Source organism: Aspergillus nidulans, chromosome VI, assembly GCF_000011425.1.
Source record: "Aspergillus nidulans FGSC A4 chromosome VI".
NCBI lineage: Eukaryota > Fungi > Ascomycota > Eurotiomycetes > Eurotiales > Aspergillaceae > Aspergillus > Aspergillus nidulans.
This window is the reverse complement of record NC_066262.1, coordinates 168,200-193,486: the sequence shown is the minus strand read 5'-3', so window position 1 is coordinate 193,486 and position 25,287 is coordinate 168,200. Positions and strand designations below refer to the sequence as shown.

The 25,287-nt window shown below is 54.2% G+C and overlaps 10 protein-coding genes across 10 annotated transcripts, besides 1 other annotated feature; 6 read left to right on the top strand and 4 right to left on the bottom strand.

The window, feature by feature from the left end:
• Positions 1-25,287: part of a sequence feature (contig 1.170 861..216503(-1)) that runs on past both edges of the window.
• ANIA_11197 (uncharacterized protein) lies at positions 274-2,946 on the top strand (the record flags this gene model as incomplete). Its single annotated transcript, XM_050612391.1, has 2 exons — positions 274-910; positions 986-2,946. 2 exons carry the CDS (start codon positions 274-276, stop codon positions 2,944-2,946), a joined length of 2,598 nt encoding a protein of 865 aa, XP_050468318.1.
• Positions 3,014-4,315, bottom strand: ANIA_09177 (flavin oxidoreductase hxnT; the record flags this gene model as incomplete). The annotated part of the gene is made up of 3 exons (XM_677354.1): positions 3,014-3,630; positions 3,697-4,027; positions 4,097-4,315. 3 exons carry the CDS (start codon positions 4,313-4,315, stop codon positions 3,014-3,016), a joined length of 1,167 nt encoding a protein of 388 aa, XP_682446.1.
• Positions 4,743-9,101, top strand: ANIA_09178 (protein hxnS; the record flags this gene model as incomplete). Its single annotated transcript, XM_677355.1, has 5 exons — positions 4,743-4,911; positions 5,053-7,267; positions 7,326-8,502; positions 8,550-8,810; positions 8,871-9,101. The coding sequence occupies 5 exons, from the start codon at positions 4,743-4,745 to the stop codon at positions 9,099-9,101; spliced, it is 4,053 nt and encodes a 1,350-aa protein (XP_682447.1).
• Positions 11,357-12,457, top strand: ANIA_09179 (aldo/keto reductase family protein; the record flags this gene model as incomplete). The annotated part of the gene is made up of 3 exons (XM_677356.1): positions 11,357-11,483; positions 11,548-11,950; positions 12,001-12,457. 3 exons carry the CDS (start codon positions 11,357-11,359, stop codon positions 12,455-12,457), a joined length of 987 nt encoding a protein of 328 aa, XP_682448.1.
• Positions 12,742-14,679, top strand: ANIA_09180 (uncharacterized protein; the record flags this gene model as incomplete). Its single annotated transcript, XM_677357.2, has 1 exon — positions 12,742-14,679. Exon 1 carries the CDS (start codon positions 12,757-12,759, stop codon positions 14,677-14,679), a length of 1,923 nt encoding a protein of 640 aa, XP_682449.1. The 5' UTR covers positions 12,742-12,756.
• Positions 14,942-16,037, bottom strand: ANIA_09181 (aromatic alcohol reductase; the record flags this gene model as incomplete). Its single annotated transcript, XM_677358.1, has 2 exons — positions 14,942-15,937; positions 15,999-16,037. 2 exons carry the CDS (start codon positions 16,035-16,037, stop codon positions 14,942-14,944), a joined length of 1,035 nt encoding a protein of 344 aa, XP_682450.1.
• On the top strand, positions 16,959-18,367 carry ANIA_11195 (Zn(II)2Cys6 transcription factor; the record flags this gene model as incomplete). Its single annotated transcript, XM_677359.2, has 2 exons — positions 16,959-17,738; positions 17,786-18,367. 2 exons carry the CDS (start codon positions 16,959-16,961, stop codon positions 18,365-18,367), a joined length of 1,362 nt encoding a protein of 453 aa, XP_682451.2.
• ANIA_11190 (uncharacterized protein) lies at positions 18,546-20,413 on the top strand. The gene has a single exon (XM_050612389.1). It carries the CDS (start codon positions 18,566-18,568, stop codon positions 20,402-20,404), a length of 1,839 nt encoding a protein of 612 aa, XP_050468317.1. The 5' UTR covers positions 18,546-18,565; the 3' UTR covers positions 20,405-20,413.
• ANIA_09183 (protein bglR) lies at positions 20,665-22,699 on the bottom strand (the record flags this gene model as incomplete). The annotated part of the gene is made up of 2 exons (XM_677360.2): positions 20,665-22,386; positions 22,539-22,699. 2 exons carry the CDS (start codon positions 22,697-22,699, stop codon positions 20,802-20,804), a joined length of 1,746 nt encoding a protein of 581 aa, XP_682452.1. The 3' UTR covers positions 20,665-20,801.
• Positions 23,232-25,251, bottom strand: ANIA_09184 (sugar porter family MFS transporter). Its single transcript, XM_677361.2, has 3 exons — positions 25,040-25,251; positions 24,572-24,956; positions 23,232-24,521 (listed from the first exon to the last, which is right to left on the bottom strand). Exons 1-3 carry the CDS (start codon positions 25,132-25,134, stop codon positions 23,406-23,408), a joined length of 1,596 nt encoding a protein of 531 aa, XP_682453.1. The 5' UTR covers positions 25,135-25,251; the 3' UTR covers positions 23,232-23,405.

Here is a 25,287-nt window from a genome sequence, read left to right as displayed (position 1 = left end):
GAATGTAGGGACTGGGTCAGTCTTAAATAGCACCACAAAAGGCTAAGAAGTAACAACCAAGGCTGGGTCTGCAGCTATCGGCTCGTATCACGGCCAGCTAATCCTGCAGTATAGACTCCTCTCTGATTTGATATGAGCGCCGGCAGGTTGCTCCTAGTCTACCCCGCACGCTTATCGTCTCCACTGCCAAAGATAATATAATCAAAGCATCTCCTAGCTCTATACGGAGTCTCCATCAAAGCAAGCTAAAAAGACCCGGTTAGTACGCTGGGAATGAAAGCGAAGATGAAGAAACACGCCTGCACATACCCCGGCTGCTCCAAAGCCTTCACGCGCGCTGAACATCTCCGCCGGCATAGTCTTAACCACGAGACGATCAGTAACAGCCAGGGCTACACATGCCAGCGGTGCATGACGCACTTTTCCCGCGCGGATCTCCTGAGCAGACATCTGGACCGGCATGCGAAGAAGGATGCAGAGGCAGGAGGGTTTGGGAAGGGTGTTCTGGAGACCAGGAAGAGGATGCGCAGGGCTGAGGACGGAAGTATCGTGCTCAGGCCGCCGAAAAGGCCGTCGAGACACCAGCAGAAGACAGGCCCGCCCGTTGGGGCCCCTTTATCGTCTTCGGGCTCTGTCTCTGCCGGGTCTGGGAGGAGTTCGCGGTCGCCAGACGTCAGCCTGCACGCTGCGCAGGCCCCCGTCTCCCCGCCGCGGTCGGCGAGCGACCCTGTCTCGGTCTCTGGGGTCTCCATCGACGACGATGGAACTGACCCGGATCCAATGCTGGCCCCAATGATGCCGGGGGGCCCTTTTGAGCCGTATGTCGAGCCAATTCCCGGTCAATTCGATGCGGCAGATGGGTCATGGGGTGGGTTTGATGCTCTAGGCGATGGAATGATGCTGGACACGGGTACGCCTCGTCACCTACTTTCTTTTCTTTATTTTTATATTTTTTTATCAGCTGTATGATGCCAATACAGTAAAGCTACCGACTTCAATCTTCCCTTCGCAGCAACGGGCAACTACAATTGGCTCTTCGACGTCTCCTCCCTCGACGACGCATTCCACCACCTCGAGCTCCCTCTTGGTCCTGATCTCGTCCCCTTTGCGAATTCCCACGGGAACTACGCGAGTGTGAATACTATGGAGCTGTCTGGGGCCGGGGCAGAGAATGTCCAGGACAGTATGTTGAATCTTGATCTGGATATCGACCTGAATGGGCTCCCCGCTGGGTTTGTGCATGACCAAGGCCCGGATGGATCGTCGGCTTCTGTTCTACTACAGGCAGCGAGTTTTGTCGAACGGGGCAATATCAACGGCAGTGACCCCAAGCGAGACTTTCCAGACCTAGACTGGATGGCCGGTGCGCCGCCCATCGAGAGCACCGTTCCGCTGCGCCCTCAACTGAGCGAAGATGCACGAAGAGGGATCTTGACCCTGATAGCGCAGAGTCCTCCAGTCGACATACACGGCCAGCCGCTAAACCTTGACTCGCCGCTCCTCTCTTTGTCGGCGCTGCAGAGCTACAGTGACCTGTTCTTCTCCCGCTTCAATACTACATACCCGCTCATCCACAGCGCGACCTTTGATCCGAACAAGACTGAGCCGGTCTTCCTGGCCTCGATTCTGTCAATGGGAGCTACGTACAGCAGCCGTGAAGCCCATCAGCTGGCCGTAGGTATTCACGATGGCCTGCGGAACCAGCTTTTCTGCCACGGCGCGTTCAGCCCGCAGCCGGACGAGCTCTGGGTGCTGCAGGCGATGCTGTTGATCGACTGCTTTGGCAAGATGCGCGCAGGCCCAAAACAAAGGGAGCGGGCACAGCTATTCCACTGTGTGCTGATCAAGCTTATCCGCCGGAGTACTTGCTGTTCGATCCGGGCAGATACCCATTCTGACCCAGGGTTGGGGGGATTAGAGCTGGAAGACGCGTGGAAGAGGGCCATGGACGCCGAGCAGCGCAAGCGCCTCGCGTTCCAGTGTTTCATGTGGGATACGGAGCATTCAGTGCTCTTCAGCCAGAGTTTGTGCATGTCTGCTTTTGAGATCCGCTCGTCGCTGCCTTGCTCGCCAGCCGCGTGGGAGGCACATACGGCGGAAGAGTGGTCCCGACATGCTTCGAGAGATACAGAACATGCATTTCTTCCCGTGCTGAAGGGATACATTACCCCTGGCTCGGTCTCCCGACCGCGCGATCTGAACAGGTTCTCCCGGATGGTCGTCTTACACGGCCTCATGTCCATCAGCGCAGACCTGAAACGGCGCGATCAGACAACATTGCGCGCAGAGACACCCGAACGAGTCGGCGCCTGGACGCCGCGAATGGGAAGGGCGTATGACCTCTGGAAAGCAGATTTCGACGCCGACTGTCTGAACATGAAACTCGGGCCGGTGCAGGTGTCAGCAGACGAGACGAGACGGTTTACGAGTCTTAAAGCCGCGGCAATGGCACTCTATCGTGCCGCCAGCCTTGCACTCCATGTAGAAGTACTGGACCTGCAGATCGCAGCGGGCGCATCGCATATCCTTGGGCGGGTTGTCAAACAGCATGATCGTGAGAGGTCCCGGGTTATGCTCTCTCGCTGGTTGTCTGGTCCATCTCCAGCCGCGACAACAGCGTCTCGCCATGCGGCGGCTCTTCTCCAGGACGCTGTGCTGAGCTTGCACGACTGGGACCAGACAGACGCATTCCACTTTCCTTGGTGTCTGTACCTGGCGACGCTGACGGTTTGGGCATTCCACGCGCGCGAGGGTTGTGTACCCAAACCGACGGACCTGTCGAGTCTTATTGTGGCCATGACAACCTCGAATGCGGCCGATTTAGAAGGGCTGGCAGGGCAGTATGATACGCGGCCACTGATACGGGCTATGGCGCAGCAGCTGGCTACGGTACGATGGGCGGTTGTGCACGATGCTATGAAGGTCTTGCTGAATCTTGGTGTTTGATTGCTATCTTTTCTGGAGTAGCTTGCATCAACTGTCTATCTGTATTCTGTGTCGTAGTATTCATGCTCTATTGAGCGAAAGGGTAGTCCGTATAGCCCTTCTCTGGGGGCGTTGCGCCATAGAACGTACTCCGGTCATACTTGGTCAACTCGATACCCTCCTTCAATCGTCGTGGCAGATCGGGATTCGAGATGAAAAGCCGGCCAAAAGCGATAGCATCCGCGCTGTCTGTTATAAGTTTCTCACCGGCGTTCTCTGGCTTGAAATTTCCTGCCGCAATGAAGCTGACACCCCCCTTCTTCAGAGAAGATCTGAGCCCGTCAAGAGATGGCTTGACGACTTCTTGCATTGTCTCAAGGGCACTGATCTTTTCAGACTCGTCGAGGATCTCGTCGAAGCGCGGCTCAATCATGTGCACGTAGGCTGGCCTGCTGGACTCGGGAAGTGAAGCGATCTGAGTGCACAGATACCCCCAGTGCTTCTGTGGGTTTGAGTCCCGTGTATCCTGGAAGTAGTTGTATGGGGAAAGACGGATCCCGACGCGCTCTGCGCCGATGGCTTCCGTGACGGCCGAGATGATTTCAAGGACGATCCGGGACCGGTTTTCAATTGAGCCTCCGTAGGCGTCGGTCCGGTTATTTACATTGTCGTGTAGAAACTGGTCGAGAAGGTAGCCATTTCCACCTGTTACAGTCAGCATCTGCTAGGGCATGCTATGACAATAGCAGGCGAGAAGGGTGGTTACAGTACCATGAATCTCCACTCCGTCAAAGCCAGCCTCAATCGCCCTCTTACTCGCCGCCGCATACTCCAAGACGACCTCTTTGATCTCGTCAACGGTCATAGGACGCGGTGGCGCATCGGCATACACATTCCCATCCAGCGCCTTGCCGGAAATGGGGATATCAGACGGGGCAAGAGGCGTCTTTCCACCGAGAAAACCGGGCGTCGTCGCCCGCCCAACGTGCCACAACTGGCAGAGGATGAGCCCGCCCTTTGTGTGAACTGCGTTGGTGACTTTTCTCCAGCCCTCAATCTGGCTCGGAGTGAAAATTCCGGGGACGCCAGGGTATCCTGCCGCCTGCATGGACAAGCTATTTAGCCACCCATGCTATAAAAATAAAAAAGAAAGAAAACACCCGGTGCATACATCACGACTGATTGGAGTTGCCTCAGAAAGCATTAGTCCCCCCTTAGATGCGCGCTGGGCGTAGTATTCCACATTCAGATCGTTGGGCACCCATATGCCGTCGGATTCCTTGGTTGAGCGCATGCGCGTGCAAGGGGCTTGGACAACACGGTGCTGCAGCGCAAAGGCGCCAATGCGAAGGGGAGTAAAGAGGGGTTCGAGGGGAGAAAGGGAGCCCATGGTTTCGACTGTCTCAGTAGACTACGTCATGAGCATAAGCGAATTGATCGACGAGCGTGTACATACGTTAGGACTGTGGCAAAGCAACCTGTCGTTGAGCGCTTCCCAGTGCTGTTCTTTTGTCTTATCCGCAGCTAACAGCAATCGAGAAGAGCCTTATATTATGACAGTGCACCACTGTTGGATTGTTTTGGATCGATATACAGCGTACAAAGGGTGGGGATGTGCGCATGAGTGGCCACAGCAAGCCCAAGGTTGGGGGTTACTACACTTGACCACCATTTCAACCCCTCAGCTATCGGAGGCTTACCCCAACTCCTCTCATCGCATCTGAATTTCGAGACGGTAGATCGATGACTATTTCTATGCGATAGCTCCCTCCCATGCGCGGGCTTTACCTCCCACTGCCGGGACTGCACCGAGAACCATGGACGCCCTCCTTCCGAGATCATCGCCACAGCTCAAGTTCTACCTAAACGGGACTCCCATCTCACTAACCAGCCCACATCCTCGCTGGACACTGCTCGACTTTATCAGATCGCAGGACGGTCTCAAGGGAACGAAGCTGGGGTGCGGTGAGGGCGGCTGCGGTGCCTGTACGGTCGTCCTTCAGACGAGACAGCATGGAAAGAAGATTCGCCACCTTGCTGTGAATGCTTGTTTATATCCATTAATAGGAGGTATTGCCTGCTCTACATGACCGAGAATCAAAGTACAGTGGATACTGATATGTACAGTATCTGGAAAGCATGTTATCACAATCGAGGGCTTGGGCACCGTTGACCACCCCCATCCGCTCCAAGAACGGATCGCCCAACTCCACGGCTCACAATGTGGTTTCTGTACCCCGGGTATAGTCATGTCATTATATGCTATGATCCGAAATGCGTACGACCCTGTGACGGGGAAGTTCCAGCTATCCGCGGATGATATCGAGAGTAAGGGGCATCTAGATGGGAACCTTTGCCGGTGCACGGGCTACAAACCCATCCTCAATGCAGCGAGGACATTTATCGAAGATGATCTGGGATCTGTGCCGAGCATTGTCGAGTCAGAGTTGGTAGGCACGGAGGAAGAGACGGAGAGTGATATGGGCGCGCACTCAGGATCTGGTGATACGGGATCAAGGTCAAGCGGCTCCTGCGGTCGTCCTGGGGGCTGCTGCAAAGATAGCCCTGGCATTTCGTCGTGTTCCTCCAGAGAAACAGACATGACCACGCCCTCACTGCCAGATTCTCCCGTCTTGAAACAGTATGACTTTATCCCATACACACCAACCACCGAACTAATTTACCCGCCCGGACTCGCCAAATTCGTACCCGAACTGCTCTGTTACGGTGACGCTGAGCAGGCCTGGGTGAAACCAAGGTCAGTGCAAGAGGCACTGGAGATTCTCTCGCAGTGCCCGTCTGCTACCCTTGTGACTGGAGCAAGCGAGGTGCAGGTTGATGTCCGGTTCAAAGACTTCAGGCCGTCTGTCTCTGTGTTTGTCGGCGATATCACTGAGATGACTGGTATATCATGGAGTGAGGATATGAAGACGCTGTATATCGGCGGCTCTGCCTCTCTATCCGATATAGAGGCTGAGTGTCTGCGGTGTATACCGCTGCTCAAGGCAGTAAATCTCGGCTCCGAATCGGTGCTTTCCGCCATCGCTAGAACTCTGCGCTACTTTGCAGGCCGGCAGATCCGCAATGCTGCCTGTCTGGCGGGAAACATTGCCACGGCGTCTCCCATTTCAGACATGAACCCGCTTCTTCTGGCTGTGGGTGCAACCGTCCATGCACGAACTTCGGCGGAAGAGACGACCATCCCAATGTCCGAGATGTTCAAGGGTTACAGAAAGACAGCCCTTCCATCCGGCTCGCTTATCACGAAGATCGCTGTCCCCATGCCATCCAAAGACCAGATCGAGATCGTCAACGCATACAAACAGGCAAAGCGAAAGGACGACGATATCGCCATTGTCACTGCCGCATTCCGCGTTCGTATCGCCCCTGGTCCAGATTATACTGTGCAGGAGGCATCGCTGGCCTTCGGCGGCATGGCGCCTACCACTGTCCTGGCACACAAGACCGCATCTGCCCTTGAAGGGAAACGCTGGGGTGACGAGGCTGTGCTCGATATCGTTCTCACCTCTCTTGGAGAAGAGTTCAACCTTCCTTATAGCGTCCCCGGGGGAATGGCGACATACCGAAGGACATTGACACTCTCCCTCTTTGTGCGGTTCTGGAACTACGTAAACCAGAAGCTGGGTCTTGAATACGACAGCGATCTCATTGAAGAAATCCACAGGGGTATTTCCACAGGGACCCGAGACGACGACAATCCGCACGCTCAGCGAGTCGTCGGACAGCAGATTCCGCACCTCAGTGGCCTGAAACATGCAACGGGCGAGGCCGAGTATGTCGATGATATGCCTCCGCTGCATAGGGAGTTGCATGGGGCACTTGTTCTATCAGAACGTGCTCATGCGAAGATCCTCAGTGTCAACTGGACCCCTGCACTTGAGCGGGGCGCTGTGGGATATGTTGATCATACTTCTCTCCCCGAAGAAAAGAACCACTGGGGTCCCGTTGTGCACGATGAGCCGGTTTTTGCTAAGGGTGAAGTTCACGCACACGGCCAACCGATTGGTCTTGTGTATGCAGATGACGCAATGACTGCACAGATTGCGGCTAAAGCTGTCATAGTTACATATGAGGATCTGCCCGCTATACTGACAATTGACGAGGCAATCGAAGCGAGGTCCTTCTTCAACTACGGGAAGGAGCTCAGACGGGGCGCGCCGCCTGAAGAGATCAGAAAAGAGTTGGATGACTGTGAATATACTCTCTCAGGCACAACGAAGATTGGAGGGCAAGAGCATTTCTATCTTGAGACGAACGCTGCCATCGCGGTACCACATACAGAGGACGGGAGTATGGATGTTTGGAGCAGTACCCAGAACACGTATGTTCCCCCGTTTATGCCTTTCCCTCTAGGGCTTGTCCTAACTCTTTGCATGCAGAATGGAGACGCAAGACTTCCTCTCTCAGGTGACAAACGTCCCACGCCATAAGATCAACGCCCGGGTCCGTCGTATGGGCGGCGCCTTTGGTGGAAAAGAGTCTCGATCGGTCCCAATAGCGTGCATCGTCGCCGTTGCGGCGAAGAAAGCACGCCGTCCCGTCCGGATAATGCTCAACCGCGACGAAGACATGATGACCTCCGGCCAACGACACCCTGTTCAGTGCCGGTGGAAGGTCGGCTTTAATCGCGAGGGAAAACTACTCGTCCTTGACGCAGATACCTACAATAACGCGGGCTACTCAGTAGATATGTCTGCCGCGGTAATGGACAGGTGCCTCACGCATATCGAGAACTGCTACTACATCCCGAATGTCTGGCTGCGCGGGTGGGTGTGTAAGACAAATACGCACTCCAACACGGCATTCCGTGGCTTTGGGGCGCCGCAGGCTATGTATATCACTGAAAGTATTATCAGTGCGGTGGCAGAGAAAGTGGGTATCGATGTCGACGAGATCCGGCGGAGGAATCTGTATCAGGTCGGGCAGCGCACCCCCTTCAACCAGGTGCTTGACGAGGATTGGCATGTTCCGTTGCTGCTTGAGCAAGTGCGCGAGGAGGCAGACTATGATGCGCGCAAGAAGGAGATCGAACGGTTTAATAGCGAACACCGCTGGCGCAAACGAGGAATAGCCCTGATTCCCACCAAATTCGGCATCTCCTTCGCGACCGCCCTCCATCTTAATCAGGCGTCCGCTGCCGTCCGTGTCTACACAGACGGATCAGTTCTGCTCAACCACGGGGGTACGGAGATGGGCCAGGGCCTCTATACGAAGATGGTGCAGGTTGCAGCGCAGGAACTGCGGGTTCCGGTCGACCAGGTCTACACGCAGGACACGTCGTCTTATCAGACAGCGAATGCGAGTCCCACAGCGGCAAGTTCGGGGAGTGATCTCAATGGGATGGCGATCAAACATGCTTGCGACCAGATCAATGAACGGCTCAGGCCGTACCGGGAGAAGTATGGGGAGGATGCAGACCTAGGTACGATTGCCAAAGCTGCCTACCGAGATAGAGTGAACCTCTCAGCCGCCGGGTACTATAAGATGCCCACTATTGGATATGAGTGGGGGAATTATTCCGAAAATGTAAAGCCTATGTATTTCTATTTTACTCAGGTATGGCAAGGCCCTCTCCTACTTCTTTCCAGGCTTCCCGCTAACAGAGACAGGGAGTGGCATGCACCGAGGTCGAGCTCGACCTGCTTACAGGCACACACACAGTCCTCCGTGCAGACCTCAAGATGGATATTGGCCGCAGCATAAACCCTGCGATTGACTACGGACAGATTGAGGGCGCATTCGTGCAAGGGCAGGGTCTGTTCACGATGGAGGAGTCCCTCTGGACGCGATCCGGACAACTGGCAACCCGCGGGCCAGGCACGTACAAGATTCCGGGGTTCGCTGATATCCCGCAAGTATTCAATGTGAGTTTCCTGCAGGACAATAAAGAAAAGACGATGTGGAAAACGCTACGGAGCATCCAGTCAAGCAAGGGAATCGGGGAGCCACCACTTTTCATGGGGAGCAGTGTGCTCTTCGCGCTGAGGGATGCGCTCAGCCACGCGCGGAGGGAGAGGGGGGTAAGCGAGCCGTTGGTGCTAGACAGCCCAGCTACGGTGGAAAGGCTGAGGCTTGCTGTTGGAGACGACTTGGTGCACAGGGCGCAGGTTCAGAGGAAGGATGGGGAGCAGGGATTTTTCGTTGCTGTTGCCTGATACCTTGTATACAGACTAACATCTACGGAAGACGCTCTGGGTCTGCTACCTGGTCTGGCCTTTTGAGTTGGCCATTATGAGGATCGAGCTATGATTTTCACTGTTTCTGAAGGGAATAATTATTTCGTTAGGGTAGCTGAGATCTTGAAACCGAGCCTTCGACGCGAGATGTGACGGCACCTTTGGCAGGTTTATATTGAATCCAATTCCAAGAACAACCGATCGTAGTATCTGTGTCAAAGGCATTATAGTAGATTTCCAGTCTTCCGAGCTTTGGGGGCATCCATGTCGTTGCAGGAGTCCAGACTTTATCAAAAGGTCTAGCAAACATTGGCCCAGATGAAGCGACCCGGCCTCTAACGTTCCATAAACGTCCCGTACGGGCTCTTTTGGTAGTTTGCAACCTATTAGTAAGTGACGCGAGGGCGCTTTCAAGCTCCTCAGAGCAAAACATCTGCTTGAGTGCGAACGGAGAATGGTATAGCTGCCGATTCCTGGACATCTCCTCTACGCGGTCTGTTAACATTACCCAAGTCATGGGCCTTAATCGTGCCGACTAATCGTTGTGAAATCCACGGTCGGTCAGAGGAATTTGGTTAGAATAGAGAGAACGAAGTGATCAATGTCTGAGAGAGCGATCTCATGGACTTAGTTACAGAACAGAAAGATGGTAGATACACGTGTCATCTTATATAGCCCCTCAATATTGGAGTATCAACTTACTCCAACTCCAAGCGCTAAGCCATATTCAAACATTAATCAATCCTTTAATGCGGGCCTAGCTGGAAAAAAAGCACTGTTCACCGTCCGAGAGTATGTGCCTAGACTAAAGATGATCGAATAGTCTAACCAGAAATCTTCGCGGCCCTCTGAAAGCCTCAAAAACCCGGTGGTTCCAGGCCTCAATTGTTGGCTATCAGAGGCATCAGCCGTCACCATAAGGTTTTGGTTCGTTAAGTGCTGGAGTGTTTGGCCTTGCCAATCCTCGGCGGTTCAGGTACGGGATAGTCAGATCGACGGCTGCAAATGGCGTTCATATCAACGTTGGCGATCAAGGTTATCTCCTTGCCATTCTTCGATCAGGTAGATTGGTTGGGAGACTGGTTAGGACTGTTGTAATGCGAGCATGTACGGCGGTGCGAGACTGAGAATTGGTGGGTCAACTTCCACCAGTAGCTTGGTCTCAGTGCCTGCGTATCAACCGCAGAGGTTGCGCCTAGCATTGGATACTATCTTCAGCACCAGATCTGCTGCGGCTATTCTACAGCATATTTAGCCTCGAAATGCTTTGGAAGAGCTATTCACGTGGTGCTGCTAGGGCTCCTTCGTGGGGCCCGAATCCTACCCTAGTTAGTGGTCTGGGTGTCTATGGTCTTACTCTTCCCGTAGCAAGCTAGCGTTTCTGGTGCCTTGCGATGCCCTTTGAATAGCGAGGGTTCAAAAACCCTGCAAAATTCAATACCAAATCAGTATGTCCCGCAAGCTGAGCAGACGGAGATGTTATTGTTCACTGAACTGCCGGCAAAGCCTAGTAAAGCCTGGTGGGATGGGGATAACTTGATGGACATGGTCACGGCACTGATATTGACCGAAATAATAGGATATCCGTCACAGACGGCACTGCTGTGACGGCACTGGAGCTGGCCCGCCGTTGAGAAAGTCTGGAGCTTCTCTTTCAGCTGATGGCTACCCATTTTCTTGTACATGGATATAGACTAGCAATGGGGCCGCACGGTTGAGAACCTCCTGGCGCAGCCACCAAATTAGCTTTACGAACGACGGTGCATCCTCTTGTTGGTTGTTACGCTGAAGCCCATCGAGTCATGGTAGCTCGATGAAGAAGAGATTCCGTGGAGCCCGAGGCCTGGCTATATCTATGCGGAATTGGGTGTACTGCGCGATTCTAGAATACAAGAACAAGATATAAAAGCTCGCCGTGGCTGGCCCTCGTACCTCCCTTGCACCCTTTAGTTTCTTCGTGCGCATCAAATCCTATCCATCCTCACGAAGGAATCTCTCTTCAGGAAGGAGGAATGTGTTTTCATGCTAGCGCTTACTATGGGGCATCTGAACTCGCCAAAATTTTTGTTATCTGTAGGGGCCATAAAATGGAGATTGGCTCTAACTCCGACCGGAGATATATCCGCGTACTCTTCTTGAACGCTTTAAAAGGCCCCTCCCCGTCTCTCGCTTCAGTAACACGACCAGCAGCCAATTGAGCCAATTGAGCTTGCACTTCACCGACTCACATCAAGATGCCTCAACTGAACGGAAAAGAAGTTGGCCCTATCGGCCTTGGCCTGATGGGCTTCACCTGGCGTCCCAACCCGTGCCCTCAGGAGCAGGCTTTTGAGACGATGCGGGCAGCGCTGCGAAATGGCTGTAGGTGGAATACTTGCTTCTGTCCAGATACGGTCGAATGTATATTGACGGAGTCTTTTGGTAGGCACCTTTTGGAACGGCGGCGAGTTCTACGGTCCGCAGTCCTACAATAGTCTTGTCCTGCTCGAGCGCTACTTCGAGAAGTACCCCGAAGACGCCGAAAAGGTCGTTCTGAACATCAAGGGCGGGTTCAACACGTCGACTTTCCAGCCCGACGGCTCCGAGTCCGGCTCGCGACGGACACTCGATGACAGTATCGCCCAGCTCAAGGGCCGCAAGAAGATTGACCAGTTTGAGTTTGCGCGGCGCGACCAAACCGTGCCTATGGAGGTGACCTTTGGCGTGATGAACGAGTACACCCAGGCAGGAAAGATCGGGGGCGTCGCCCTGAAGGAGGTCCGTGCCGAGACGATCCACGAAGCCGTCAAGCATACGAAGGTCCTTGCTGTGGAGGTCGAGCTGTCCATGTACGTCTGCCTCCGTAATGGACCGCTGGGCCCAGCTAATTAGCACATAGGTTCTCCACCGACCCCCTCGAGAACGGGGTCGCCGCCGCATGCCATCAATATGGCATCCCCCTAGTCGCATACTCGCCCCTCGGACACGGCCTGCTCACGGGCCAGATCAAGAAGCTGGAGGATCTCCCTGAAGACTCGTTTCTGCGCACGTACCCGCGGTTCCAGCCTGACACCTTCGAGATCAACATCCAGCTCGTCCACAAGGTCGAGGAACTCGCCGCCAAGAAGGGATGCACGCCCGCGCAGTTTGCCATCAACTGGGTGCGCTGTCTCTCGCGCCGACCAGGGATGCCGACCATCATCCCCATCCCAGGGGCGACCACCGTCGCGAGGGTCGAGGAGAACAGCAAGGTGATCGAGCTCACTGACAGTGACATGGACGAGATCGATGCTATCCTAACCAAATTTGAACCTGCGGGCGAGCGATACCCGGAGGGGGTGCCGACCCATACATAGAAGCCAGCGAGCCGCCAGCCAGCTAGAGCCAGATATAGAAGCAAAATAGACCGTACTAGTATTTTTCGGATGACCATCGTCCGATGCCGTCCGGTACCATAATATTGCAAATTCTGATTCGACGTGGTTCCTTGTCGTCATGATATCATAGCGCCTGTCTGTCGCAGTATGATATCATAGCAGGTCATACCCCTCTCTCCCCTCTCTTCCGCCCTAACCCCTCCGTTTATAACGGCCTGGCACGTCAAACGATCTGCTGCTGGCTCTCAGCATACCCTGACGACGTAGAATTGAACACAATGGCAGGCTACCATCTCCCAGTCGACCTCAAGCAGTTCAAGAAGCTGCAGCTGGATCCCAACAGCAAGAAGCTGTCCGACCAGCAGAAAAAAGATCTCCTACACAACATTGGCATCTTCCGCGATGCCATCGTCGCCTTCACAGCCACCGGTGCTGCCCGTGGCCAGGCAGGCCACACGGGCGGTCCCTTCGACACGGCCCCCGAAGTCTGTATCCTGCTAGGCTTTATCAATGCCAATCCGGATGCCTTCTATGATGCTATTTTCGACGAGGCGGGCCACCGCGTCGCGACGCAGTACCTGCTTGCTGCCATCGACGGTAAGATCGAGCCCGATCACCTACTCAACTACCGAGATGCCAACTCGAAGCTCCCCGGCCATCCGGAGCTGGGGCTGACCCCCGGCGTTAAGTTTAGCTCCGGTCGGCTGGGCCATATGTGGCCGCTGGTCAACGGTATTGCCATGGCCCACAAGGACAAGAAGGTCTTTATGCTGGGCTCTGACGGCTCGCAGCAGGAAGGTAACGATGCTGAGGCTGCGCGTATTGCCGTTGCCAACAACCTCAATGTCAAGCTGTTCCTCGACAACAACGACGTCACCATTGCTGGCCACCCGTCAGTGTACCAGAAGGGATACGAGCTCGAGCGGACACTCACTGGCCACGGCATGAAGGTCGTTCGTGCCCAGGGTGAGGATATTGACTCGTTGTACAACGCCATGGTCGAGGTCGTCAGTACAGACGGCCCGGCCGCTGTGGTCGTGGACCGCAAGATGGCGCCCGGCATTGAAGGAATTGAAGGACAGACTAAGGCGCACGATGTCGTGCCTGTGGATATTGCCCGCAAGTACCTCACCAAGCGTGGCTACTCGCAAGAGTCGCTCGCCTTCTACGACCAGATCAAGGCCACCTCCAACACGCACCAGTACCTGGGCTCTACTAAAGAGAAGGGCGGCAACCGCGTGATCTTTGGTGAGGCCGTCAACTCTGTCCTGGACGGGCTCAGCAAGGAAGAAGCGGCCCGCCGCGTCATGGTCATCGACTCTGACCTTGAGGGCTCTACCGGTCTCAAGGCTATTCACCAGGCCCACCCGGAGGTCTACGTATCATCAGGCGTTATGGAGCGCGGCAACTTCTCCGCAGCTGCTGGTTTCGGCTTCGGTAGTGACGGCTCGCGCCAGGGTGTCTTCTCGACCTTCTGCGCGTTCATTGAGATGCTGATCTCTGAGATCACCATGGCCAGACTGAACGGATGCAGCGTCCTCTCGCACTTCTCACATAGTGGTGTCGACGAAATCGCCGACAACACCTGCCATTTCGGCCTCAACGCCTTCTTTGCCGATAACGGTCTCATGGACGCCGAGAACACAGGCCTCTACTTCCCGGCCGACGGCGAGCAGATGAAGGCCGTGGTCAAGAAGGTCTTCTTCACCAAGGGCCTGCGCTTCATCTTCTCCACCCGATCCAAAGTGCCGTACATCCTGAAGGAGAACAGCGACGAGAAGCTCTTCGGCGGCTCATACGAGTTCCAGCCAGGCAAGGAGGAGTTTATCCGCAAGGGCAAGGCTGGGTATGTAGTTTCCTACGGCGACATGCTCTACCGTTCGCTTGATGCCGTCGAGCGTCTCCGCAAGGAAGGCCTCGACGTTGGTCTGATCAACAAGCCTACCCTAAACGTTGTCGACGAGGACGCGATCAAGGAGTATGGCTCGTCACCGTTTGTGGTCGTCGTCGAGTCTCTCGCGCAGAAAACCAGTCTTGGGTCACGGCTGGGATCCCACCTCCTGGACCGCGGCCTGACGCCTAAGTTCCGCATGATGGGTGCAGTCAAGGAGGGCTGTGGCGGCCTGTTCGAGCAGATCAACGCGCAGGGTATGGGTCCTGACGATATTGTCCGTGTGGTTAAAGAGGTTGCTCAAAAGTAGATATGCATATGAGATAAATGATATATGCTAGAAATGATCTTCAAGGCACAATACACTCGACTACGGCGGTGAAGTTACCTGTTCTAAGTATCAGTGTCGTATTCTATAACGAATATCCACCATCGCCATCTCTCTTTTTGATTCTCAAAAGGCCAAGGGGTTTCATCAGGCAGCATCAATGTGCCGTAATGTCAGTACCAATGTTCAGTACTAATGTGCGAGTAGTCCACCCTATATTCCTCAGGCAATAAATAAAATGAAGCTAATGCGAGAATGCTTCGTCTCGCAACTTCTTCACTACACCCTCGATTACCCTTTTGACCCCTTCAGTATCCAGCTCATCGACCCCAAGCAGAATATTATCCGTCGTCTCGAAATGCCCCCCAGCATCCTTACCCCAACCAGCACGATAAATGAATGGCATCATGGACTCGAAGCTGAACACGCCCTGCTTGATCAGAGCCCACGCTTTCTCGACTTCCTGATCTATATCCGTTTCATTTACGGTCCAGTCCTTGTCGCCGACGACTTCCTGTACTAGTGAGAGCAGCTGCTTGATCGTGACGTTTGCCTCGGCAATTCGCACGACTCGGTTCTTAGTCTCCTCAGGGTTGGCGAGCACACTCACGACCGCATGCCCGATCGTAGGTTGCGTGGTCGTGCTGTAGACCCTCTCACCCCCATCATACAACACCGCGGTCCTCTTCCCTACATCGATCGGAAACGCGTGTGTCAGGCCCCAGTCCAGGAAAGCACCGTTATAGATGATCGTATAGCTGATCTTGTTCTCTGCGGCTAGTCTTTTGAGAAGCTCCTGTATGTTCACCTTGCCCTTGTAGGTCGGCGCAGCCCGGTTTACTGGGTTATCGAGGTCGGAACCAAACTCAGAGGGGATGAAACGATAGACACCGGCTGCGACTGCGGCCTGGATCAGGTTCATTTGTTTGTCGGGCGCCGTGTGGGGGAGTAGCGAGACCACGGCGTGGATGGAGTGGGCGGTTAGATGGGTGGTCAGATCGTCGACAGAGTCATAATTGACTGGGAGAGTTTGAATACTGGGCTTGGGGGTTCCGGTACTATTTCCGCTGTCACTGCAATTACCGTTACTGTTGACTGGAACCTGGATGGGCGCTGAGGTTGACGAAGGAGAACGAATCCCAGCGTCGTTTTCGGCCTTGAGCCGAGTGAAGATGGTGATCTTGAAGAGCCCGGAAGTGATGAGCGCGTGAAGTACGGCTGGGCCAAGGTTACCGTTGACCTGTAGTGGTTAGCTAGAGGATATAGGTGGGAGTACGTCTAGTGGAGGGATATAGATATACCCCAGCAACGGCAACGTTCTGGATGTTCTTGGTCGCCATCTGGGCAGGCCACGTAGGAAAGTACATATATATATATATATTACTTCTTTCTTTTCACGAGTAAGACTTGACGGTTCGGCTATAGATTTAATGCGAGGGTCTCAATGGAGAATATGTAGTATAGTCGGCTCAAGAGGTATTTGGAGTTAAGTGAGTTCAAGTTGCAGGAAGACCGGCTGCCGAAACGATAGTGCTCACTTATAACATAACCCTGTGTTACAAATCGAACTGAGTCTGGGAGTGTCAGAACCGATTCGTCATCTGATGCCGCAATCAATGTTCTTTATCATCCATCTCACACCAATAGAGGAATATCCCGTTGGGGCCAAGAATTACCCTGTTTGCGAACAAACCACAATAACAAACCTTACTCGAGGCCAACTCGGGACTCGGCAATTCAGCTAGTTATAGGAAGACAACTAGCACGCTTGCAGAGAAGATGCTGGCTGGGAAGGGGTTGAAGACTTAGCCTGGGCTAAACTCGACGTGCTCTGGTGGTGTCTGTAGGCTTGTATAGGAGGCTGTGGGATTAAGGAACAAGATGTGGGCCGAACGGCTAGTTGCGGTCTGCCACTCAGGCCCACTATAGCGTGAAACCAAGACAAGTTATTGGCTGGAAATAGCTGAATTTTTGTCCAAAGTTATGCTCACGACAGAAATTTAAAATCCACGCACTCTTAGGCCTCCCACCGGCTTCCTCGCCGTTTCGGCTCCCACAATTTCTCAGTCGTTCCATCCTTTGACTCTCGATTCGATTCATCCACTCCAAGCACTCTCATCTAGACCATTGCTTATCCAGACTATTCTAAACAGACTAGAATTTTCGGGTAATCACTGTTCGTGGTTTATTGTCCAAGCCCACCGACGCGGGCTCGGAGATCTAGCTCGGAATAACGGTTTCGGACTTGGGACAAGCCAGTGATGCTTATGTGCGACCACCCCGGATGCACAGCCCAGTACAGGCGAAAAGAGCATTTGACCCGTCATGCCCGCAAGCATGCGCCGCTGGCCCAAAGGCTAACATGTGAGGTATGCAGCAAGGCCTTTGACCGGACGGACTCGCTTCGGAGGCACCGGCAGCTGCATCGGAGGGAGAAGGAGAGCGAGGGGCCGGGTTCCAGGACGGTCAAGGCCTGCGATCGGTGTCATGAATGTAAGACAAGATGTGATGGTGGGCAGCCGTGTGGCGTTTGTGCGAGGAAGGGGGCCAGGTGCACGTTTGACCGGTCGAGCAAGGCTGGACCTACGACTGGACAGAGCACAGGGAGGTTGGGCCCGGACCGGCCGCAGAAGCTGTATGGAGTATGTGAGACTGCAAAGACACTGGGCAGTCAGGCTTACAGAGGCGGCTCCGCCGCCCGGCAAACGCCTGTCTCGGGCAGCGAGATCCAGGATCTCCTGCTCCAGCACGAGAGCAACCTCCGGGAAAGGGGGCTGCTAGGGACTGCAGCCGCTGGGCCCCTGGAGCCAAGAAGCCAGAATAAAGATCTTGACATCGACCGCTACGTCGGTGTATACTTTTCCCACTTCCACTATCAGTGGCCGCTCATCCACCGCGCCGCCTTTGGACGGAGTAATGAGCCTCCAATCTTACTGTTGGCAATCGTGATGATCGGGCTTTGGCTTACGGGTGAGGCCGCTGCTCGGGACCGAGCAGAGAAGATGCATGAGAAGTTCCTGGCGCTGTTGGAAAACCGCATAGTAGGCTTCCTCTTCCTTGTGATAATACTTGCTAATGGCCTCACTAGGATGCCTGGAAGCTGGACGGCGAATTCACCGACAAGACCTGGCCAATGACGACCTACCAAACCATTGTCCTCAATGTCATCTTTGCTATAATTCGGGACGTCCCGCAGTGCCTCGTCTCCCGCTTCCGGTCCTTGCTGCATGCCGTCACAACCACCTGCCTGGCCGGCGGCCTCTTTACCTACGCCAAAATGCAGGCCTTGTTGGAACCAACGGACTCCTTGGTCTATAGCTGGACATACATGGAAGAGGTCAAACGCCTTGCCCTGGCCATATTTAAGTTGAACCACCATCTCAACACGGGCATGCTGCGTCCCTCGGACCTGCAATTTCCCCTCCCGGATAGTGGATACTTGTGGGATGCGCCGGAGACGAAGGACTTCTATTGCCGGTACCATGTCCAGCTAGAGTCGCGGACTCGTGTAGACGATGGACCGTTGATATGTGATATTGTGAGGGATGTCCAAGATGGGAAGCGGGGACTCGGGATGCTCTTCCAGGCAGATAGTTGGCTAGGGTTCGCGGTTTCGCAGGCGATACTATCCGAGAAAACGCCACCATCTGTAGACTGCATGCAAAACTGACTTTCTGGGTTCTCGTGTCTTCGGCGTGGATGGGTGAAGGCTTACTGTCGTATCCCACCGGGATAAAATTAATAATCCACGTATTCAGCAATGCGCCCAATGAGTGGGGCTCGGCAATTCCTCTTATACTCTGTCAGCGACTAGAATGTTCTGAATTGTCACTCTGTCCTGTTGGGATTCTAGAGACCGCACCATACTATGCCTGGCAGCCCAAATCGCCCCTCTGAGGCTCTGGCCAGGGCCTTGTCGCATTTGACTAAGGATACCGCTGTTGGTAGACAAGCTCATTGTCATTGCCATCACCATCACTACCAGGAGCATCAGGATCACGAATGGTTCCTGCAAATAGATACATGGGGCCAGCTCGAACTTCTCCGCCAGCTCCTGTGTCGACGGAGCCCAGAGATTGAACTCACTGAAGGGCAGCTGCAAGATATCGATATAGTCCTCTCGTACAAACACAGCCACGCACTATTTACCCCTTCAGAATCTCTCCATCCGCGACTCGTGGTCAACAAATCAAGGATATCCGTGTGGAAGGGCGATATTACCACCCTATCTAATGTGACGGCTATTGTCAATGCCGCAAACTCGGCGCTGCTCGGGTGCTTCCAGCCGTCGCACCGGTGTATTGATAATGTTATCCATTCTGCTGCTGGGCCTCGTCTAAGACAGGCATGTTTCGAGTTGATGATGGAGCAGGGCCATGATGAACCGGTGGGATGCGCAAAAGTAACACCTGGGTTCAAGTTGCAAGCTCCGTATGTCATCCATACGGTTGGGCCTGACCTTGGACACGGACAATTGCCCGATCGCAGGCACAGGGAGCAGCTGCGTGACTGCTATGTATCTTGCCTTGAGGCCATGGAAACTGTCCCTGCGCTACCAGACGGGCGCAAGGTCATCGCGTTCTGCTGCATCTCGACGGGCCTTTTCGCGTTCCCGTCTGATATAGCGGCTCAGATCGCCATTGACACTGTGTTAAGTTGGTGTTTGGAGCATCCAACGACAACCGTCACTGACATTATCTTCGACACTTTCCTTCAACGGGACTTTAATCTATACAACGACAAGATCTCTACCCTTGTTTCCAGTAGCAACGACTGCGTGCATATAGCGCCCATTCCTCCACAGCCAGCACCAGTTGCCTCCCCATCAATAAAGACGGCCCGCTCCTGGCTCGAGCAAGCAGACTACCTCATCATCAGTGCTGGTGCCGGTCTCTCCGCCGCAACAGGGCTGGACTATACTTCTACGGACTTGTTCGCCAACTATTTTCCCGCATTCCTGCCGCTCGGTCTGAGGAGATTGTACGACGTCTTCGGCTTCAGCGGGTGGAAATCCCCCGCTCAAAAATGGGGGTACTATTTTCATCATTTGAATATGGTTAAGACGTGGCCAAAGTCCCCATTATACGCTTCTTTGCTAGAGATAACATCACGGTTTGGCCCTCGGTGTTTCGTTCGGACTTCGAACGCGGATGGATTATTTCTTGCCAATGGCTTCCATCCGTCTCGCATCTCCACGCCCCAGGGGCAATATGCCTATTTGCAATGTTTTGCCAAATGTAAACGCGAAGCTGTCTTTCCGTCCGCGCCGTTCTTGACTGCGGCCCTTCCATTTTTGGATTCGCAGACGCAACTACTCACGGATGAGTCCAAGATCCCCAGGTGCAGGTACTGCAGTGGGGAGCTTACACTCTGTGTCCGCGGCGGAGATTACTTCAATGACTCTCCCTTTCAAGGTCAAGAGCGGGAGTATGCCCGCTTTTTGGAGCACGTATCCTCTGAAATAGAGCAAGGGAGGAGTGCAGTCATACTCGAATTAGGCGTTGGAATGAACACTCCCTCTGTACTACGGTGGCACAACGAAGAGCTAGTCGAAGAATCGAATGGCGGGTCAAGGCTAATTAGAGCAGGGTTTGATGCGGCAGGGTGTGTGCCTTGGAGGCTAGCGGAGGAGGGCGTTGCAGTAGGAGTTGCCGGGGAATTGAATGCCGTTGTTGACCTACTGAGAGGACCTGTTACATGCAACTGAATTCAGAATGCAGTCTTCTGACACCGGGAGCCGGATGTCAGCTGAAGGAGTTCCGACAGAAGAAGTATGAGTCACTAAACCAACTATCTTCCAACCACTCTCTGCGAAGTGCCACCGTGTGGGCTTACTCGACCTTGGTCTAAATGGTTACGTGTGGGGACTAGATGGGCTTGTACGCCTGGACCCCTTCATAGGCTTGCGCAGTACCCGCTACGATGAAGGGTTGTTTCTATTATAGAAAACGACAATGCACAGGAATAAGCAGCACCTCAATTAGGCCTAATGATACAGGCCGAAATATATTGTGCAAAACCTTGAGGCACAAGGGGGCTCCATGTTACAGAGGTTCTATCTCGTTTAAGAGACTCTCAGTCAGGCAACTACCCGTATAAGTATATCAATATCCTAAACCGTTCCGCGCCCCGACGAAATCCACCACATCGAAAAAGCTCTTCTTGTAGACCCGCTCTAAGGTAGTGCGGTTGACAACTTGGATCCCAAATTGGGATGCATAGTCCCCAAACTCCCAGTTATCGGCGAAGCTCCACGCAAAGGCACCTGCTACGTGCACGCCGTCTTCCCAGATTGCTTTGAGTGTTTCAGATAGGTAAGAGAGGTAGTATTGGCTCCGTGGAGAGTCAAAGACTTGATCTTGTAGTTCACGTTCGGATTCTGCGTACACTGGGAACCCGAATTCGCCGATCAAGACGGGAGTCCGGAAAGTATTCCAGAGGTAGTAAAGATAGGAGCGGAGATATTTCGGCGTGATGTACACGTAGCTTTGGGAACGATAGCCGATATCCCAGCCATAGATGTTTGTCGTCTCCTGCGTAACGCAGTAGGGGTAGAGACTATTGGTGCTCATGTTCTGTTTTGCGCAGGTTTCGATGCCACCAGGCGGAGCGGAGACGACTGTTGCAGTGTAGGGGTCAATACCAAAGAAGTCAGTTGTGTTGGCCATATAGTCGAGCTGGGCTTCGGTGAGCTTCTGTGCGCCGGGGAGGGTGTTGAGAAGTGTCTCTGGGTATTGCTCGCCCAAACAGAGAGGGTTGCCGAAGGCCCCAAGCTGCATCTCGTTGAAGCGGTTGGCGGCATTGATGTCGGTCTGGTTTTCTGGGTTCTTGGGGACGCCAAAGTTGTTGTTCAGTTTGAAGCCAACCTTGCCAGTGCCGCCGAGCTCTTCGTGGTAGTAGTGGTACAGTTCCGCGTGTGCCTGAACGACGTTATGGATACCGGTGAAGTTGAAGGAGTACAAAAGGGGTTCGTTAAACGTCACCCAGACCGGGACTCGGTCTGCATAGTGCGTGAAGAGGATCTTGCCATAGTTGACGAAGGATTTGACGAATTCGGGATGCCAGTACCCCCCGTTACTCGCGCCAACATCCGGGGTGGCCGATACGCTGGACCCCTCCAGGAAGTAGAGGGGCGAGTCGAAGTGGATCATGGTCACCACTGGCAGCATGCCTACCTCGAGAATGTAGTTGATCAGATCGTCGTAGTGCTGGATTGCCTGCTGGTTGACGGGACTTCCGGGCACAGCGAACGGGAGGATACGAGTCCACGGGATGGAGAAGCTGTAGTACTTGACACCCATGGCCGCCAGGCGCTGGATGTCCTGCTTGTACAGGTAGTAATTTTCGTTTGTCACATAGTTTTTAGGCCGGTCATCCTGGACGAGCTTCTCCTGGTTCGTTGGCGCCCTGCCTTCCAGCGCAATGGCGCCTTCGATCTGAGCGGCAGACCCGGCGACGCCGAACATGAAATCCTCCGGGAAATCGTAGCAGTCGGTAGGACCGAAGTAGTCACGGGGAGGGAGGACTAGTTCACTGGATGGAATTGGGGTAGGGCTCACGGTTGTCGTGTACAATCCGACGGTGGTATAGTTGATCAGGCTGGCCGCCTGCCACTGCGACGACCAAGCAGCCTGGCCATATTTGTCCTCGGTGTCAGTGGCGGAAATGACGGTCTCTCCGGGCAGCCAGCTGCCCCAAGTGGTGGTAGACAGCTCCATGCCATATATTTCCAGTGCTTCCTTATAGCCCGGCGCAAAGGTCTGCGTTGTCGTAGGAGCTGGAACAGAAGTGGCATACCTGACCCGTTAGCGAGACGCTGCACAAACAGACAGTCGGCCTACCGAATGGTTTCATTTAGTGTGTATTGAAACGGCTCAAACCGGTAGCTTGGGGTGGCCGGCGCAGCAGTGCACTCAGGTCGAGCAGAGTATCCAGTCGTGGTAATGTATAACTGCTGGCCTTGTACGCCTACAGCGAAAGCCAGTATTACTCGAGCCCTCATGGTTGTCTTGGTGCTATGCTTGTCACAATAAGGCTATCACTGGTACAATGAGTTACATCAGTCTGGGGCGGGCGTGATCTTTATACTCCAACTATTCTGCGATGAGTGGCCGTCGGTCTAGGACATACCCCGAGCAACTGGCGATCAAGTCCAAGTTGGCGCTAACCCACAGACAAACGCCGAGAAAGCTGGAGAGGGAGGTCGAGTCATCACTTAGGGCACGCCCATGCGCTGATCTGGCTCCAGCGGGTTTAGTTTTTGGAGTACGCGCTGCCATTCCCCACGGGGATGCCCAAATCCGATAATTCTCCGCAGATCGGCAGCTACAAGGCCGGTGGCTACCGGGTTTGCACGAGTCAAAAAGCAAGCTTTTGTCGTATAGCCACCCTTTTACCTGCAGTATCTGTCATGCCATACGGGACAAGTGGCTCGCGGCGGATACGACAAACAAAACTGTGCACCTGCGGCATTAAAAGACCAAGACTAGCTAAAAACTATGCCAAAGCAGGTCCCAGGCGGAAAATATATTCCAACGGTCGGGGTGGAGTCAAGAAATGACTAAACTTGGCAGTGTTTTGCTACTTTAAGAAGAGAAATAAAGCGATCCACGCAGCGGAATCTATATTCCGGCCATTACCACAGTCCATCCAGGCACGCATCTCTCTATACCAGAGCAGCTCTAGCAACTCAAGAAGTTGCGACTCAATCAAGCAGCAACCTCCCTCTCCTCCCTCTCCACCCCAACGGCGTTCTCCTTCTCGAGCATCCGAGCCCCAACACCGCCTCGCTCTACATTCTTGATATCGCGATACTGCACCCTGGTCTGCCATGGCTTGACATTCGTATGGAACATCGCATCAACATCCTCAAGGGTCTTGCCGGCCGTCTCAGGAAAGAGGAAGAAGACGTGCAGTGTCATAGCGGCGCAGAAGACACCGAATACAATGTACACTTTCCATTTAATGTTCTCGAATGCAGGAGGCACAAAGTAAGAAAGCGCAAAATTGAAGATCCAGTTTGAGGCGGTCGTCACGGCTACGGCTTTACCGCGAAGGCGCAAGGGGAACAGCTCGGGGGGATAGATCCAGCTGACAGGACCCCACGTAGGCGCGAACGATGCGACGAAGAGGTAGGTGCATGCAATGACCCCCTTGGCTGCGGACTTGGCCTCTGACATGTCCCAGGACTCTTCAGGGACGTTGTCGACTCCGCCCGGGGGCGCTGGCTTGCCGTATGAAGCCATGATGCCGGCGTTTGCGAACATGAAGGTCATCATCAGGGTGGATCCGATCAGCAGCGGGATGCGGCGACCCCAGCGGTCGATGAAGACCAGGGCAAAAATGGTCATTACCACGTTAATCACGTACTGAATCGACGAGGCAACAAGGTTGGCGTTGCCGGAAAGGCCGGCCATACCAAAGACGTACGTGATGTACAGCATCATTACGTTCATGCCCGTCAGTTGAGACCAGATCTGGGTAAACATCCCGATATGTGTGCGGTTGATCATATTGGGCTTAAACAGATCCAGGTAGCTGGCATCTGCATTGGCGCGTTCAAACTCACACATCTCGCGGATCTCGCGCAGCTCCGTCCGGACGAAAGGGTCGTTGTGATTCCCCTTGGCGTGGACGAGCGCGAGGGTCTCGTGGCACTCCTCCCACCGGTCCTTCTTGGCCAACCATCTGGGGCTCTCGGGCATGAAGAACAGAGCGAAGAAGAGGAAGACGGCGGGAATCATCTGCAGGCCCCATGGCAGTCTCCATGCGGCGGGGCCCTCCATGTAGCTGCTGCCGTAGGAGATGTAGAACATGATCATGATCTGCGAATAGTCAGCATCTTCCTTCTGTTTCAGCGGTTGATCAGACTGACCCCCCAAGTAATGGCCCACTGTTGGGCACCGACAACAGTTCCACGCTTGCTAGGCTGCGCCAGTTCGGAGACGTACACAGGCACCTGCGCGCTGCAGATGCCGACGGATACCCCGTTGATGAACCGGCCGACAACAAGCTGCCCGATACTGAACGAGGAGCAGGTAATCGCACTGCCGATGCACCAGATCACAGCGCCCACCTGGATTGCTCGTCGACGGCCAAGCCAGTCGGTGAGGATACCAGAACACAGAGCTCCGGCAAAGGATCCTCCGGGCATCGAGGCAGAGATGCCTCCCTGGTTGCTGGAGGTCGGTCCGGCACACTTCCCGTCTTCACCGATGCCGCCCTGGTTGAAGAAACATTTGTACTGTTGAGTGCCCAGACTGAGAATAGAGGTAAGCAAGTGTTGGGTCAGTTCTCACCCCACAGAGGGGACGATCGGGCGGGAGGAGGCAGAGGGACATACATGGCAGACATAGACGCAATGTCGAAACCAAACAGGGCACCACCAATGACCGCAATGGTCGTGATCACGTAGATGTTGGCAAAGACGAAGCCCATCGTGAATCTGCCTGCACTCTAGGTGCCCGCATTCCAGGTCACTACAAAGCAGCGATATGGGCCGCTGGGATACAGCTTACGGGCGACGCGAGATGGCCGCTTTTAAAGCGAACCCTGAGACATGGGAAAAAGGAAGCAGGGGAGGAAGGCTTC